The following is a 15,170-nucleotide window of genomic DNA, read 5'->3' on the forward strand; positions in this document are numbered from 1 at the left end:
TGCTTTGAGACCCGGTATCTTCTACAGAGGCTCTTCTTCTTCTGTGATACCCATTGTGTAACTGTGTGTGTGAAGTATTTGCTTTTCTCTGTCCTGAATCTTCGACCATTAATATTTTTTGGATGACTCCATTGGGATCTATGATGATGAGGGACAGAGATAAACCTCTCTCTATCCCCTTGCTCCACACCATGCATAATATTATGCCCTCTATCCTGATCCCCCAATGCACTCCACTTCTCAAAAATGATATTGTAGAACTGTGAAACACGTAGGAGAGGATACCAAAATGATCAAAGGGGCTGACGCAACACCTGGTGAAGAAAAGTTATCATGTTAGGTGCTTTAAGATGATTATGCTCTACAATATCATTTCTGAGACATGGAGATAGGAGAATTGCTGTCTCTGGATAGAGGTGTGCAACCATTCCTAGTTGGGGTTGTACTTCCCCTGAAGGACCAAGTTCACAGTTTGGGAGTGATTCTAAACTCATTCTTATATGAGGAAGCTTATGTGGTGTCTGTGCCTGATTTAAACAAGATCCTCTCCCTGCATTTACATACAACTCAGGATAAAAGAGAAACCCAGGACTATATCTGTTTGAGCTTATATAGGCCCCATGCCTTGGAAGATGGCAACTGATTTCCCCCAAAATTGCATCTGACAAATAATCACTCAAATTGTGTTTTGTAATGTGTACATGCCCAAATTATTGTATTTTATAGTGCATCTATATCTCCTTTGGCTGTATATTGAAATAACTGTGTGTTTATTTTTTGATTAGAAGTGTTTATATGCAACAATGTAAAAATGTTCTTTTTATTTCTTTGGTTGTGTGTTATGCATTTACATACAACTCAGGGTAAAAGAGAAACCCAGGACTGTATCTGTTTGAGCTTATACAGGCCCCATGCCTTGGAAGATGGCAACTAATTCTCCCCAAAATTGCATCTGACTCAAATAATCACTCAAATTGTATTTTACAATGTGTGCATCCCTACATTATTGCATTTTGTAGTGCATCTGAGAGCCAGTGTCAATTAGTGGCTAAGGTGTTGGACTACGACCTGGGAGACCAGGGTTTGAATCCCCACACAGCCATGAAGCTCACTGGATGACCTTTGGCCCGTCGTCTCTCAGCCTCAGAGGAAGGCAATGGTAAACTACCTCTGAATACAGCTTACCATGAAAACTCTATTCACAGAGTCACCATAAGTCATGATCAATTTCAAGGCAGTCCATTTTTCCTTTTTTTCATAGTGCATCTATATATGTATTCACTAATAGGCATATATGTATTCACTAATAGGTGTGATACCATCAGCCTTCAAGGAGGAAATTGTAAAGCCCATCCTGAAGAAGCCCTCCTTGGATCCCCAAGTTTTCAATAACTTCCGCCCAATTTCGAACCTACCATTTTTGGGCAAGGTCATTGAGCGAGTGGTGGCCAACCAGTTGTCAACACACTTGGATGAAACGGATTACTTGGATCCATACCAATCGGGTTTCAGGACTGGTCACGGAACTGAAACAGCCTTGGTCGCTCTGGTGGATGATTTGAGGAGGTCATTAGATAGGGGAGAATTCACCTTTCTTGTCCTCCTCGATCTCTCAGCGGCTTTTGATACTGTCGACCACAGTATCCTTTTACATCGCCTGGAGGAATTGGGAATTGGAGGCACTGTATTACAGTGGTTCCGTTCCTTTCTCTCCGATAGGTACCAACAAGTAGCATTGGGGGAGAAGGTTTCAGACCCTTGGCCTCTCAATTGTGGTGTGCCACAGGGCTCTATCCTCTCTCCCATGCTATTTAATATTTATATGAAGCCGCTGGGGACAATCATCAGGAGATTTGGGCTGCAGTGTCACCAATATGCAGATGACACTCAGCTCTATCTTTGGTTTAAATCTTCACCAGAGTTGGCTGTGGAGACCTTGTCCAAGTGCCTGGAATCCGTGAGTGGATGGATGGGAAGGAACAAGCTGAAGCTGAACCTCGATAAGACCGAGGTGCTACTTGTGGGGGACAAAAGAAGGTTGGGAGATGTTGACCTGAAGTTCAATGGGGTGAGTTTACCCCTGAAGGACCAGGTCCGCAGCCTTGGGGTTGTACTTGACTCCAGGCTGTCCATGGAGGCTCAGATTTCGGCGGTGAGCCGGGCAGCCTGGTATCAACTACACCTCATACGAAGGCTGCAACCCTACCTTCCTGCTCATCAGCTCCCCCTGGTAGTACACGCCCTGGTCACCTCTCGTTTGGACTACTGTAATGCGCTCTACGTGGGGTTACCCTTGAAAATGGTCCGGAAATTACAACTTATACAAAATGCGGCAGCTCGACTACTTACGAATAGTCGCCGCCGGGATCACATCACACCAGTGTTGTTCGATCTACACTGGCTTCCAGTTGTTTTCCGGGCCCAATTCAAGGTGTTGGTATTAACCTTTAAATCCCTATACGGTCTCGGCCCAGTTTATCTTACGGAGCGCCACCAATTATGCCGCCCGACAAGATCAGCCACTCAAGGCCTTCTCTCAATCCCGCCGACAAAAACAGCTAGATTGGTGGGTACAAGAGAGAGGGCAATCTCAGTGGCGGCCCCCACTCTCTGGAACTCCCTCCCACAAGATCTCCGGCACGCCTCTTCCCTAAATGTATTCCGTAAAGCCTTAAAGACCTGGCTCTTTCAACAGGCCTTTGGGATCTCCGGGGAGGGTTAATTACTGTGACTGAAATGCCTCCTACCCTGTTTTAATATTGTTGCTGCTGTATTGTTCTCATACTGTTTTTATTGTATTATTGTATTTTATCTCATTGTGTTTTAACTGTTTTGTACATCACCTAGAGTGGCCTTTGGCCAGATAGGCGACACAGAAATTAAATTTATTATTTATTATTATTATCATGCCTGACAATTGGTCATGTTGGGTGTCGCAGATGGAGTCAGAGAACATCTGGAGGGGCAGAGGTTTCCCAGTTTGGGTGAGGATTACTTATCATGGAAACCTGTAACCTAAGCCCCATTCCTCATTCATTTAGGGAACAGAGAAATCTTGTGATCAGATTGCAAAAATGAAATAAAAAAAATGCTTCCTACCAACAATGCCACTCAGAAATAATTATCTTCCCCTCCAATTATCCAAGCCATAATTATTTGCTCTCTTGGCCAAACCTCCAAAGATTTTCCAGAAGGCACTAGAAATCAGGCAATAAGCAAGTTTGGAAACTGTTATAAATATGCCCCATTGTCACTGAGAGATGAGTTTGTTGTTATGTGCCTCTAAGTCGACTTCGACTTATGGTGACCCTATGAATCAGCGACCTCCAAGAGCATCTGTCATGAACCACCCTGCTCAGATCTTGTAAGTTCAGAGAGATGAGAGTGGGAGCAATAAGGGGTGGAGAGCTCTCTCTTGGCTTCATTACTGACAGATCCTCTTTTTAAAAATCTTAATCACCCAGCACTGAAATTGGAGTGTTAGCAATCTAAATTATTATTCAAAGCATTTGTAACACTATTGATGCTAAAAGTATTTAAAGGTGATATGTTTCTTTTTAAGAAGTGAATTGCCAACATCAGTCAGCATCTAATGCAGCCCAAGTCATGCAGATGATGTGTTTGGACAAGGACGAATCTGCACCTTGAGAGAGGCTTTGCTGCCCCAATGATGAGGCTCCTGGTGCTTCTTCTTCTGCCTTCCTTTGTGTGCAAAGTGAGTGCTATGAAGTGCCCTGCAGGTGATCCAATCCCTGTTCCTCATGAATGGTACCAGCCAGGTGACCTCCTCATTGGTGGGATTGCTTCTCAGATCATTAACCATTTTCCTGAAGTTTCTTTCCAGGAACAACTTTCTCAGGAGCTGTTTGATTTTCCATAGTAAGCAGATACAGTATATTTTCTCCTTCCGTTTCTTCTGAGCTCCACCACATCACACAGACACACTGACACAAATGTTTACATGAGCGATGGTATTCAGAGCTTGGAAAAGTTACTTTTTTGAACTACAACTCCCATCAGCCCAATCCAGTGGCCATGCTGGCTGGGGCTGATGGGAGTTGTAGTTCAAAAAAGTAACTTTTCCAAGCTCTGGGTATATTAAAAGATAGTACATGTAGAATTAGTTTAATGAAGGTTCAGTCATTTTTCTCAACTGATTTCTTAATCTTTTGCATACTGATAAGATCACTTGAAATATGAACTTTGTCATACTATAGTGAGAGCTCCTTCCTCTTGCAAAACAATATGGAGGTGTTCCGCGGAGATAGCTTTAGTTGTTAGTTTGATTTGCTTGCACCATAGTTTCATGCATACAGATGTGTGCCAATTTATTACAGTGGATCACTAGTGAGGATATGGAATGCATGTACAGACATACAAACTTTATTTCTTTCCCAGCCTGCATCTGTATAGGAATGGCTTTTTAGATGCTTTTAGTTCAGTTGTTTTCTCATTTAGAGTTTTGCTTCTTTAGGAGGAACGGTGGAATATAGATTTATTTTTAAAAAAATAAAATATGGAAATTCAAGTAGGTTTCAAATTCGATTAAGAAGATTGTTAAATTAAAAGGGCACGTTGATAAAAGCATTGAAGAGTCTTGTGGCATCTTAAAGACTAACCAAGTTTTTATGGCATAAGCTTTCATGGGCTACAGATGCATGAAGTGTTATTTTGAATTTGTTGTTGTTGTTATGTGCCTTCAAGTCGATTATGACTTATGGCGACCCTATGAATCAGCGACCTCCAAGAGCATCTGTCATGACCCACCCTGATCAGATCTTGTAAGCTCAGGTCTGTGGCTTCCTTCATGGAATCAATCCATCTCTTGTTTGGCCTTCTTCTTTTTCTACTCCCTGCTGTTTTTCCCAGCATTATTGTCTTTTCTAGTGAATCATGTCTTCTCATGATGTGTCCAAAGTATGATTTTATTTATTTATTTATTTATTTATTTCATTTAATTTATAAACCACCCGTAGCTAATAGCTCTCTGGGCGGTGTACAGGTTAAAATGCAATATTACAATAAAATCAATAACAAATAGCAGCAAGATTTTAAAACTAGAACATTAAACATGAAACATTAAATGTTAACATTAAACATTAAAACATTAAAATGCCTGGGAGCATAGTCAGGTCTTAACCTGGCGCCTGAAAGGAAGTACCGTAGGCGCCAGGCGTACCTCCTCTGGTAAGCTGTTCCACAATTCGGGGGCCACTACAGAAAAGGACCTGGATCTAGTAGTAATCCTCCGGGCATCTTGATAATTTAGTACCCGGAGGAGGGCCTTAGATACTGAACGAAGTGGATGGGTAGGTTCATAGCGGGAGAGGCGTTCCACAAGGTATTGCGGTCCCACACCGTGTAAGGCTTTATAGGTCAAAACCAACACCTTGAATTTGGCTCGGAAACAAATAGGTAACCTCAGTTTCATCATTTTAGCTTCTAGTGACAGTTCTGGTTTAATTTGTTCCAACACCCAATTATTTGTCTTTTTCACAGTCCATGATATGCACAAAGCTGTCCTCCAGCACCACATTTCAAATGAGTTGATTTTTCTCTTATCCGCCTTTTTCACTGTCCAACTTTCACATCCATACATAGAGATCGGGAATACCATGGTCTGAATGATCCTGACTTTGGTGTTCATAAGGTTTTATTTTGAATTACTGGTATATATATATATATATATATCCCAGGTCCCAGGCTATGGTCTGAAGGCACATGAGGCCAGCACCCTGCGGGTCAGGTCTGGTCAGTGTCTGGATGGGAGACCACCAGGGAACCATATGTAAGCCGCCTTGGGTTTCAATCATGAAAAAGAAAGGCAGGGTAGAAATGTAATAAATAAAAAAAATATATATGTATATATATGTGTATACAGACACACACACACATGGCAGAGAAGGAGGATTGTGAGGACTGCTATCAGAGGGAAACAAAATGCCAAAAAAAGCCATGGTACAGAATCAATAATAAGAATGGGATATAACTTCATTCTTCAAGAATGTGCGGAACTGAAAGTCTGGGGGAGAATCCACCAAACATCAACAGAGTGTCAGAGAATACATTTTTTCTCCTGTTTCTTTTGTGGCCTTTCATGGCAGAACTAAGAAAGAATTCTTCTTCTTCTGTAACTGCTGATGACTCACATTATATATATATTACTCCAGCAGAAGTGGTTAGTAAAACTAACAAAGAGGTTTCTGTCATCTTAGAATTTTCTTTGACTGATACCAACTCAAGTAACTTATAGGTGCATGTGAGCTGCTCACTTTCTTCAATGTATTCATTGGCCCCCAGGTTGGTGTAAATAGTAAATAGCCAGAGAATAAAGAGATGGAACCGACTGCCTAGGGAGGTGGTGGGATTCCCTTCGCTGGATGTCTTCAAGCAGAGGCTGGATAGCTATCTGCGGTAGATGCTCTAGCTGTGGATTTCCTGCTGTGAGCAGGGGGTTGGACTCGATGGCCTACAAGGCCCCTTCCAACACTATGATTCTATGATTCTATGAGATGATGAAGAAAATGTTTTCTTCCAAAGTGATTCCCAAAACAGAAGCAAGAGATAATAATTGGTGTGTTAAAGATAGGGACAAGGGGGAAATTTGGTTTGAATTTTAGTATGTAACTCTGCAAGTCACACTTTCTAAAACAATACATGGAGCAAAAAACAAACTTCCTTCAGCATCCCCACTTTTTTGATTTTTGTTCTCCAACCAAAAAATGTGTACAAAACCGGGGTTGCATTTAGGGAAAGCACGCTAAAATGTGTATATTAGTGAAAAAATGCAAAACTATATTGCATTATGAGAAATTGTTTTTAAAATGTGTGTATCAGGAGATGTTTACACTGAAATTAAGATCTTTTTTTAAAAAAATGCAAACTGTTAGGAAATGTAGAGAAATTAATTGGACACTGGAAAACTGAGAATCTGAGAGAAATTGTAATGGGCAGATTCATCCATCGCTAGTCAAAGATTAACTGCAAAGCAGAATGACCAACATCCTGGTATTTAGTTATTATTTATTAAATTTATTAGTCGCCCATTTGGCTGGCTGTCCAGCCACTCTGGGCGACATACAAAATAGAAACATACAAATACATTAAAACATTAAAAATCTCAACAATAATAATAAAATCCAACCCACCCCAAAAGCCTGCCTGAAGAGCCAGGTCTTCAAGGCCCGGCGGAAGCTCATCATAGAGGGGGCATGGTGGAGATCATTTGGGAGGAAATTCCACAAAGTGAGGGCCACAGTGGAAAAAGCCCTCTCCCTTGTTCTCACCAGTCTAGCTGTTTTAACTGGTGGGATAGACAGAAGGCCTTTTGAGGCTGATCTTGTTGAGCAGCATCCCTGATGATGTTGGAGGTGCTCCTTCAGATAGCCTGGGCCGAAACCGTATAGGGTTTTAAAGGTCAGAACCAACACCTTGAATTGGGCCCGGAAAACAACCGGTAACCAGTGCAACTCCTTCAGCACTGGAGTGATGTGATCTCGCCGGAGGCTGCCTTTAATCAGGCGAGCTGCCACATTCTGGACCAGTTGCAGCTTCTGGACCATTTTCAAAGGTAACCAGACAGAGATAGTCTCGGAGGTGCTCTTGAGATCCCCTAGACTTTTGGTACCGGGGGATTTCAACGTCCATGCCGAGGCTGTCTTATCTGGCGCAGCTCAGGACTTCATGGCCTCCATGACAACAATGGGGCTGTCTCAATTTTCTACCGGCCCAACGCATGTGTCGGGACATACTCTTGATTTGATCTTCGCCACTGGACATGGAGATGGTGATCTGGCAGTGGGGTGTTTTTCATCTACCCCATTGTCATGGACAGATCACCGCTTGCTGAGATTTAGACTTACAGCGGCTCTTTCCCTCTGCAAAGGTGGAGGATCTATTAAGTTGATCCGCTCCCGGAGCCGGATGGATCCTGTAGGTTTTCAGAGGGCTCTGGGAGATTTTCCGGCTGATAGGACTGGTGCTCCTGTCGAGGCCCTCGTCGCACTGTGGAATACAGAAATGACCCGGGCTATTGACACGATTGCTCCCGCGCGTCCCCTTCGCTGTAGAGCTCATACAGCTCCGTGGTATACCCCGGAGCTGAGAGCGATGAAACATGAGAGGAGGAGGCTGGAGTGCAGATGGAGGAAAACTCCCAGTGGATACAATCATGCCTTGGTAAGTGCCACCAATAAGTTGTATACAAAAGTGGTAAGGACAGCAAAGAAGCTCTATTTTGCTGCCTCTATTAGATCATCTTTAAGCCGCCCAGCGGAGCTTTTTAAAGTCGTGCGTGGGCTCTTACACTCTGGCCCCCACGATACTACGGAAACATCGGAAGCCCGCTGCAACGAAATTGCTGGACACTTTCAAGATAAGATCGCATGTATCCGCAGGGATCTTGACTCCGATGTTGCGACAGATGAATCCATTGAAGTGTCCGGAGCACAGCCTTGTCCTTCATTATTGGATGAGTTTCAGTTGGTGCAGCTCGAGGAAGTGGACAAGGTGCTTGGAATGGTTCGGGCAACCACGTCTGTTCTGGATCCTTGCCCATCTTGGCTAGTGAAAGCTAGCAGGGCTGGGACCACCGGTTGGGCCAAGGAAGTGGTTAATGCCTCCTTGAGGGAGGGAGTAGTCCCTGGTAGCCTCAAGGAGGCAGTAGTGAGACCTCTTTTAAAGAAACCCTCCTTGGACCCAGATAACTTGAACAACTATAGACCAGTGGCGAATGTCCCTTTTTTGGGCAAGGTTTTGGAACGGGTGGTTGCCGGCCAGCTCCAGGCGCTCTTGGATGAAACCGATTATCTAGATCCGTTTCAATCCAGTTTTAGGCCTGGTTTTGGCACTGAAACAGCCTTGGTCGCCCTGTATGATGACCTTTGTCGGGAGAGGGACAGGGGGAGTGTGACTCTGTTGATTCTCCTTGATCTCTCAGCGGCGTTTGATACCATCGACCATGGTATCCTTCTGGGGAGACTTGCGGAGTTGGGTGTCGGGGGCACTGCTTGGCAGTGGTTCCACTCCTACTTCGCGGACCATCACCAGAAGGTAGTGCTTGGGGAACATCACTCGACACCATGGACTCTCCATTGTGGAGTCCCTCAGGGGTCGGTTTTGTCCCCCATGCTTTTCAACATCTACATGCAGCCGCTGGGTGCGGTCATCAGGAGTTTTGGAGTGCGTTGCCATCAATATGCTGATGACACGCAGCTCTATTTCTCCTTTTCATCTTCTTCAGGTGAGTCTGTTGATGTGCTGAACCGTTGCCTGATAGTGGACTGGATGAGAGCTAATAAACTGAGACTCAATCCAGACAAGACCGAGACACTGCTGGTGAACGCCTTCCCTGCTCAGATGGTGGATGTTCACCCTGTTCTGGATGGGGTTACACTCCCCCTGAAAGAACAGGTACGTAGTTTGGGGGTTCTTTTCGATTCTTCCTTGTCTCTCGAGGCCCAAGTGGCCTCGGTGGCACGGAATGCATTTTACCATCTTCGTCTGGTAGCCCAACTACGCCCCTATCTGGACAGGGACGACCTCGCCTCCGTTGTTCATGCTCTGGTAACTTCTAGGTTGGATTACTGTAATGCGCTCTACATAGGGCTGCCCTTGAAGACAGTTCGGAAGCTTCAGCTGGTGCAGAACGCGGCTGCCAGACTATTGACGAGGACCAGTCAGTCTTCGCATATAACACCTATTCTGGCGCGTCTGCACTGGCTCCCTATTTGCTTCCGGGCGAGATTCAAGGTGCTGGTTTTGACCTATAAAGCCTTACACGGCGTGGGACCTCAATACCTTGTGGAACGCCTCTCTCGCTATGAACCTACCCGTTCACTTCGTTCAGAATCTAAGGCCCTCCTCCAGGTACCAGCTCATCGGGAAGCCCGGAGGGTGGTTACTAGATCTAGGGTCTTTTCTGTGGTGGCCCCTGAGTTGTGGAACAGCCTCCCCGAAGAGGTACGCCTGGCGCCTACACTTCTATCTTTCCGGCGCCAGGTAAAGACCTTTTTATGCTCCCAGGGATTTTAATCTTTTAATTTTCTTAATCTTTCTACTTTTAACATGTATCCTTCTTAATTTGTGTTGTATTTCATTTTTGTTGTGCTTTCTGTTGTTTGTTTGTACATGTTTTTGTGATTTTTTACTATGATATATTGTATTTTATCTTGTTTGTTCACCGCCCTGAGAGCTATTCTGCTAAGGGCGGTATATAAATTGAAATAATAAATAAAATAAAATATAAATAAAACCCCACATACAGTGCATTATAGTAGTCTAGGCAAGAGGAGACCAGGGCATGTACCGCAGATGGGAGCAGATGGTTGGGAAGGAAGGGGTGCAGCCTCCGTATCAGATGGAGTTGATACAGCACCGCCTGGCTCACAGCCGAGACCTGAGCCTCCATGGACAGCTGGGAATGACCCCCAAGCTGCAGGCCTGGTCTTTCAGGGCCAATTGTACCCCATTGAGCACTAGGCCAACATCCCCCAACCTTCCCTTGTCTCCCACAAACAGTACCTCAGTTTTGTCAGGGTTCAGCTTCAGCTTATTCCTTCCCATCCAGCCACTCACTGACTCCAGGCACTTGGATAGGGTTTCTACAGCCAACCTCGGTGAAGATTTGAATGAGAGATAGAGCTGCATGTCATCCGCATACTGGTGACACTGCAGCCCAGATCTTCTGATGATAGCCCCCAGCGGCTTTATATAGATGTTGAACAGCATCGGGGAGAGGATGGAGCCCTGTGGCACCCCACAAGTGAGAGGCCAAGGATCCAAAACCTCATCCTCCAATGCCACTCTCTGGTACCTACCAGAGAGGAAGGAACGGAACCACTGCAATACAGTGCCCCCTATGCCTAACCTCTTCAGGCGGTCCAGAAGGATACCATGGTCAATGGTATCAAAAGCCGCTGAGAGATCCAGGAGGACAAGGAAAGTGCATTCGCCCCTATCCAATGCCCTCCTCATATCATCCACCAAGGTGACCAAGGCCATTTCAGTCCCATATCCAGGCCTGAAGCCTGATTGAAATGGATCCAGATAATCCACTTCCTCCAAATGCACTTGCAACTGCTTCACCACCACCCGCTCAACCGCCTTGCCCAGGAATGGCAGATTTGAGACTGGGCAAAAGTTGTTCAGATCTTGGGGATCCAAGGAGGGCTTCTTTAGAATTGGTTTTATTACTGCCTCCTTGAGAGCTGATGGCATTACTCCCTCTTCCAGGGACGTATTTACCACCATCTTGATCCCCTCACCCAGTCTGTCCTTGAAGCTCATAATGAGCCACGACGGGCAAGGGTCGAGTAAGCAGGTGGCTGGCTATATTATGAATTATATCTGGGCTGAAGGCATTTATTGATTTAGAAGCATAAATACATATTAAACGATATAGAAATGAATGGGATTGTGGCATCACAGTGGCATCCATTGAAGTATGAGTTTTCCTAAAATAATATGTTAATTCCATTGGCAGTGTAGTGACAAAGTTCTATCAGCATATCCTGGCCTTGGTGTTTGCCATAAAAGAAATCAATGAGAATCCCAGGATCTTACCCAATTTCACCCTTGGATTCCACATCTATGACAGTTACTATGATGCAAGGATGACTTATAGGACCACTCTGGACCTGCTCTTCAGATCACATAGACTTGTCCCCAACTACAAATGTGGCACCCAGAAAAGCCTCATGGCTGCTATTGGGGGACTTACACCTGACATTTCTTTCCACATGGCAGACCTCTTAAATCTCTACAAGATTACACAGGTAGGAACTGAGGACTGGGGAAAGAGGGGGTGGCAAATTTCACTCTTCTCTTTTGATAATCAGAGAAAATGTCTGGTTGAGAAGGAGAGAGACTAGTGAAATAAAAAAAAATCCTGGAAATTGCATTACATTCTCATAACTTGAGACAATTCAAAGAACAATGAACAAATCATTTGATTGCTCTCCCTGAACCTACACATTCCTTCAACCAATAGAAATAGATAAAAAGGCACACAGAGAATTCTCTTAAATTATATCTGCAATAACTTTAAACTTTATTTTAGTTGACCTATAGCTCATTTGCATCGGAGGAGATTAAAGCAATGCAGAGCTCTTCTTTCTACTCCATGGTTCCAAATGAAAACCATCAATATACAGGGATTGTCCGGTTACTTCAGTATTTCAGATGGACATGGGTTGGGCTCTTTGTTATAGATGATAACAGTGGTGAACTTTTCTTGGGGACCCTGGAGGAATTGTTTTCCCAGAATAAAATCTGTTCAGCCTTCACAAAAAGAATACCACAGCAAGTTCATATTGATAATCTTGGTGAAATATTTGATATAATTGCAAGAATTTATGTATCTCTCAGAGATAACAGTGCCAATACATTGGTGTGTTACGGAGGATCTTTGACAATTTCCTGGCTGGTAGCTGTTAATTTTATTCAATATCATGGAGAAGAGGAAAGCTTGTCATTTGGAAAGGTCTGGATTATGACAGCCCAGATAGATTTCATATCAACTGGTGCTCAGAGAAACTGGGATTTCCAGCTGTTCCAAGGTGCCATTTCCTTTGCAAGTCACTCAAGAGAGGTTTTGGAGTTTGAGGAATTTATCCAGAACATAAAACCTTTCAGGACGCAAGTAGATGGCTTTTGCAAATACATTTGGGAGCAAGCATTTGATTGCGTATTTCCAGATGCAAACTTACTTGTGCAGATCAATGAGACATGTTCTGGAGAGGAGAAGTTGGAAAGTCTTAGTACAGGTCTTTTCGAAATGCGCATGACTAGCCACAGCTACAGTATCTACAATGCTGTCTATGCTTTGGCTCATGCTTTGCATGGCATTTACTCATCTAAATCCAACCAAAGGGCAACTGTGCAGGGTCAAGTTGATGAACGTCAGTCACTGCATCCATGGCAGGTAACGCCTCCATATCTTAGTTCTCATTTCAATGGACAGATTAATACATGATGAGATTTCACCTAACATCTCATCTGGGAAGAATGGATGAAAAAGTGGTGTGCACTTCAGCCATTTACTATATATGGTTTTATTTATTCATTTAAGACATTTATATTCTGCTTAATCATTCTCATTTCTAAGCAGCACACATAAAAACAAACCATACATAAAACGAAACAATAAAACAAAAGTAATTATAAAACCAAACACTACCTTAATATGTATGCTTGAACAAAAGTCTTCATTGTGTGCCTGTCTACTCTCTAATTTATGAGTTGATACATTTTATTCTGTTCATTCTGGAATAGGAGGATGAAATCAATTTAAGTCTGAAAAACCAAACATACTCTTTTTCTCTTTAATCTAGGTTGACCTATATCTCCAGAGGATTTTGTTTAACAATTCAGTTGGCGAAACTGTGTCCTTTAATGATCAGAGAGAACTGAAGGGCGGATTTGATATAACGAACCTGGTCACTTTCCCAAATAAGTCATTCCAGAGAGTGAAAGTTGGAAGAGTGGATCTCAATGAACTAGAAGGGCAAGAATTCATTATTAATGAGAATATAATTGTGTGGCCCAGAAGTTTTAACCAGGTATGAATTTTGCAGTTCCAGACTCTATGCTCAAAAAATGGATCATTAGGTTGAAAAAAACCCTATTGCAAAACCCTACAAAAATACTAGTCTGCAAAAATATTTACTAGCCTGCTTGATGCTGGAAGAGGAGGGCTAAACAACTGCATTTTTATACTTGCCGCACCATGTTTAAATATGATACTTATTTTCTTTTTAAAATCATTTATAAACTGCTTAATAGTATAAAAATCTGTAAGCAGTAAGGTTCTGGGGCTGATCGACATAAACTTTTTTCACAGAGCTCCCAACCCATTCCCAAACTAGATGAAAAATTCCATATTTCTGTATTTCAAGATAAAAACCAACACATATTATGCAGATTGTTAGTGAAACCATGTACACCAACATGGGTAATACTTACCACGCCTTGCTATAATGTGGTATGACTCTGAAGGTGATCCACATCAAAGTTCTTCATAAACCTTCTATCCAAAACACTTGTTATATTGGAATAGGTGCTTCCTGTTTCTGTGTGCAATGAACACTGCCACCTTGGTCATCAGAAGAAAAGGAAGGAAGGGGAAACGTTTTGCTGCTATGATTGTACTCCATGCCCAGAGGGGAAGATATCAAACCAGACAGGTAGGTTATATATTTGTATGGAGTTATTTCAATGTAATATATCTGATGAATTGATACTGAACTTAGGTCCGTTTGTGTTTTTCAGATATGGATGACTGTTTCAAATGCCCCACAGAACAATGCCCAAGTGTAAACAGAGATGCTTGCATCCCCAAACGTATTAACTTTCTGTCTTACGAAGAACCTTTGGGAATCACTTTAGCCTTAGTGGCTGTTTCATTTTCTCTCATCACAGCCTTGGTGATAGGAACTTTTATTAAGCACAAAGATACACCCATAGTCAAAGCCAACAACCGGGATCTCACCTACACTCTCCTCATCTCTCTCTTGCTCTGCTTCCTCTCCTCTTTACTATTTCTTGGTCAACCTGGGAAAGTGACCTGCATTCTCCGTCAACCAACTTTCAGCATCATCTTCTCAGTGGCTGTTTCTTGTATTTTGGCCAAAACTATCACTGTGATTGTAGCTTTCATGGCCACCAAACCAGGTTCCAGTATGAGAAAATGGGTGGGGAAAAGATTGACTACCTCCCTTGTTCTTTCTTGCTCTCTTATTCAATCAAGTATTTGCACTATGTGGCTTGCAACCTCACCTCCGTTCCCTGATTTGGACATGGATTCAGTAAATTGTGAAATCATTTTGCAATGTAATGAAGGGTCAGTCCCCATGTTTTACTGTGTCCTTGGCTACATGGGCCTCTTGGCCTTTGCTAGTTTCATTGTGGCATTCCTGGCCCGCAAGTTACCTGATAGTTTTAATGAAGCCAAATTCATTACTTTCAGCATGTTGGCATTCTGTAGTGTGTGGGTCTCCTTTGTTCCAACTTACCTGAGCACAAGAGGAAAGGGTATGGTGACTGTGGAGATCTTCTCTATCTTAGCTTCCACTGCTGGGTTATTGGGATGTATCTTTTCCCCAAAGTGCTACATCATTCTGCTGAGACCTGAATTGAACAATAGGGGGCAATTAATAAGGAGAAAGAATTAA

The 15,170-nt window shown here is 43.2% G+C and overlaps 1 protein-coding gene across 1 annotated transcript; it reads left to right on the forward strand.

The window, feature by feature from the left end:
* The first annotated feature begins 3,670 nt into the window (after positions 1-3,670).
* On the forward strand, positions 3,671-15,170 carry LOC133366898 (vomeronasal type-2 receptor 26-like). Its single transcript, XM_061590439.1, has 5 exons — positions 3,671-3,879; positions 11,483-11,774; positions 13,332-13,559; positions 14,057-14,183; positions 14,269-15,170. Exons 1-5 carry the CDS (start codon positions 3,671-3,673, stop codon positions 15,168-15,170), a joined length of 1,758 nt encoding a protein of 585 aa, XP_061446423.1.

The sequence above is a fragment of the Rhineura floridana genome, chromosome 11 (assembly GCF_030035675.1).
Source record: "Rhineura floridana isolate rRhiFlo1 chromosome 11, rRhiFlo1.hap2, whole genome shotgun sequence".
NCBI classification, from domain to species: Eukaryota; Metazoa; Chordata; class Lepidosauria; order Squamata; family Rhineuridae; genus Rhineura; species Rhineura floridana.

Bases quoted from the DNA above. Each gene is read 5' to 3' on its own strand.
- LOC133366898 (XM_061590439.1), top strand. From the start codon at position 3,671: ATGAGGCTCCTGGTGCTTCTTCTTCTGCCTTCCTTTGTGTGCAAAGTG. The intron at 11,775-13,331 runs GTAGGAACTGAG...TCTTTAATCTAG, and splicing joins ATCTCTACAAGATTACACAG to GTTGACCTATATCTCCAGAG. The intron at 14,184-14,268 runs GTAGGTTATATA...TGTGTTTTTCAG, and splicing joins GAAGATATCAAACCAGACAG to ATATGGATGACTGTTTCAAA.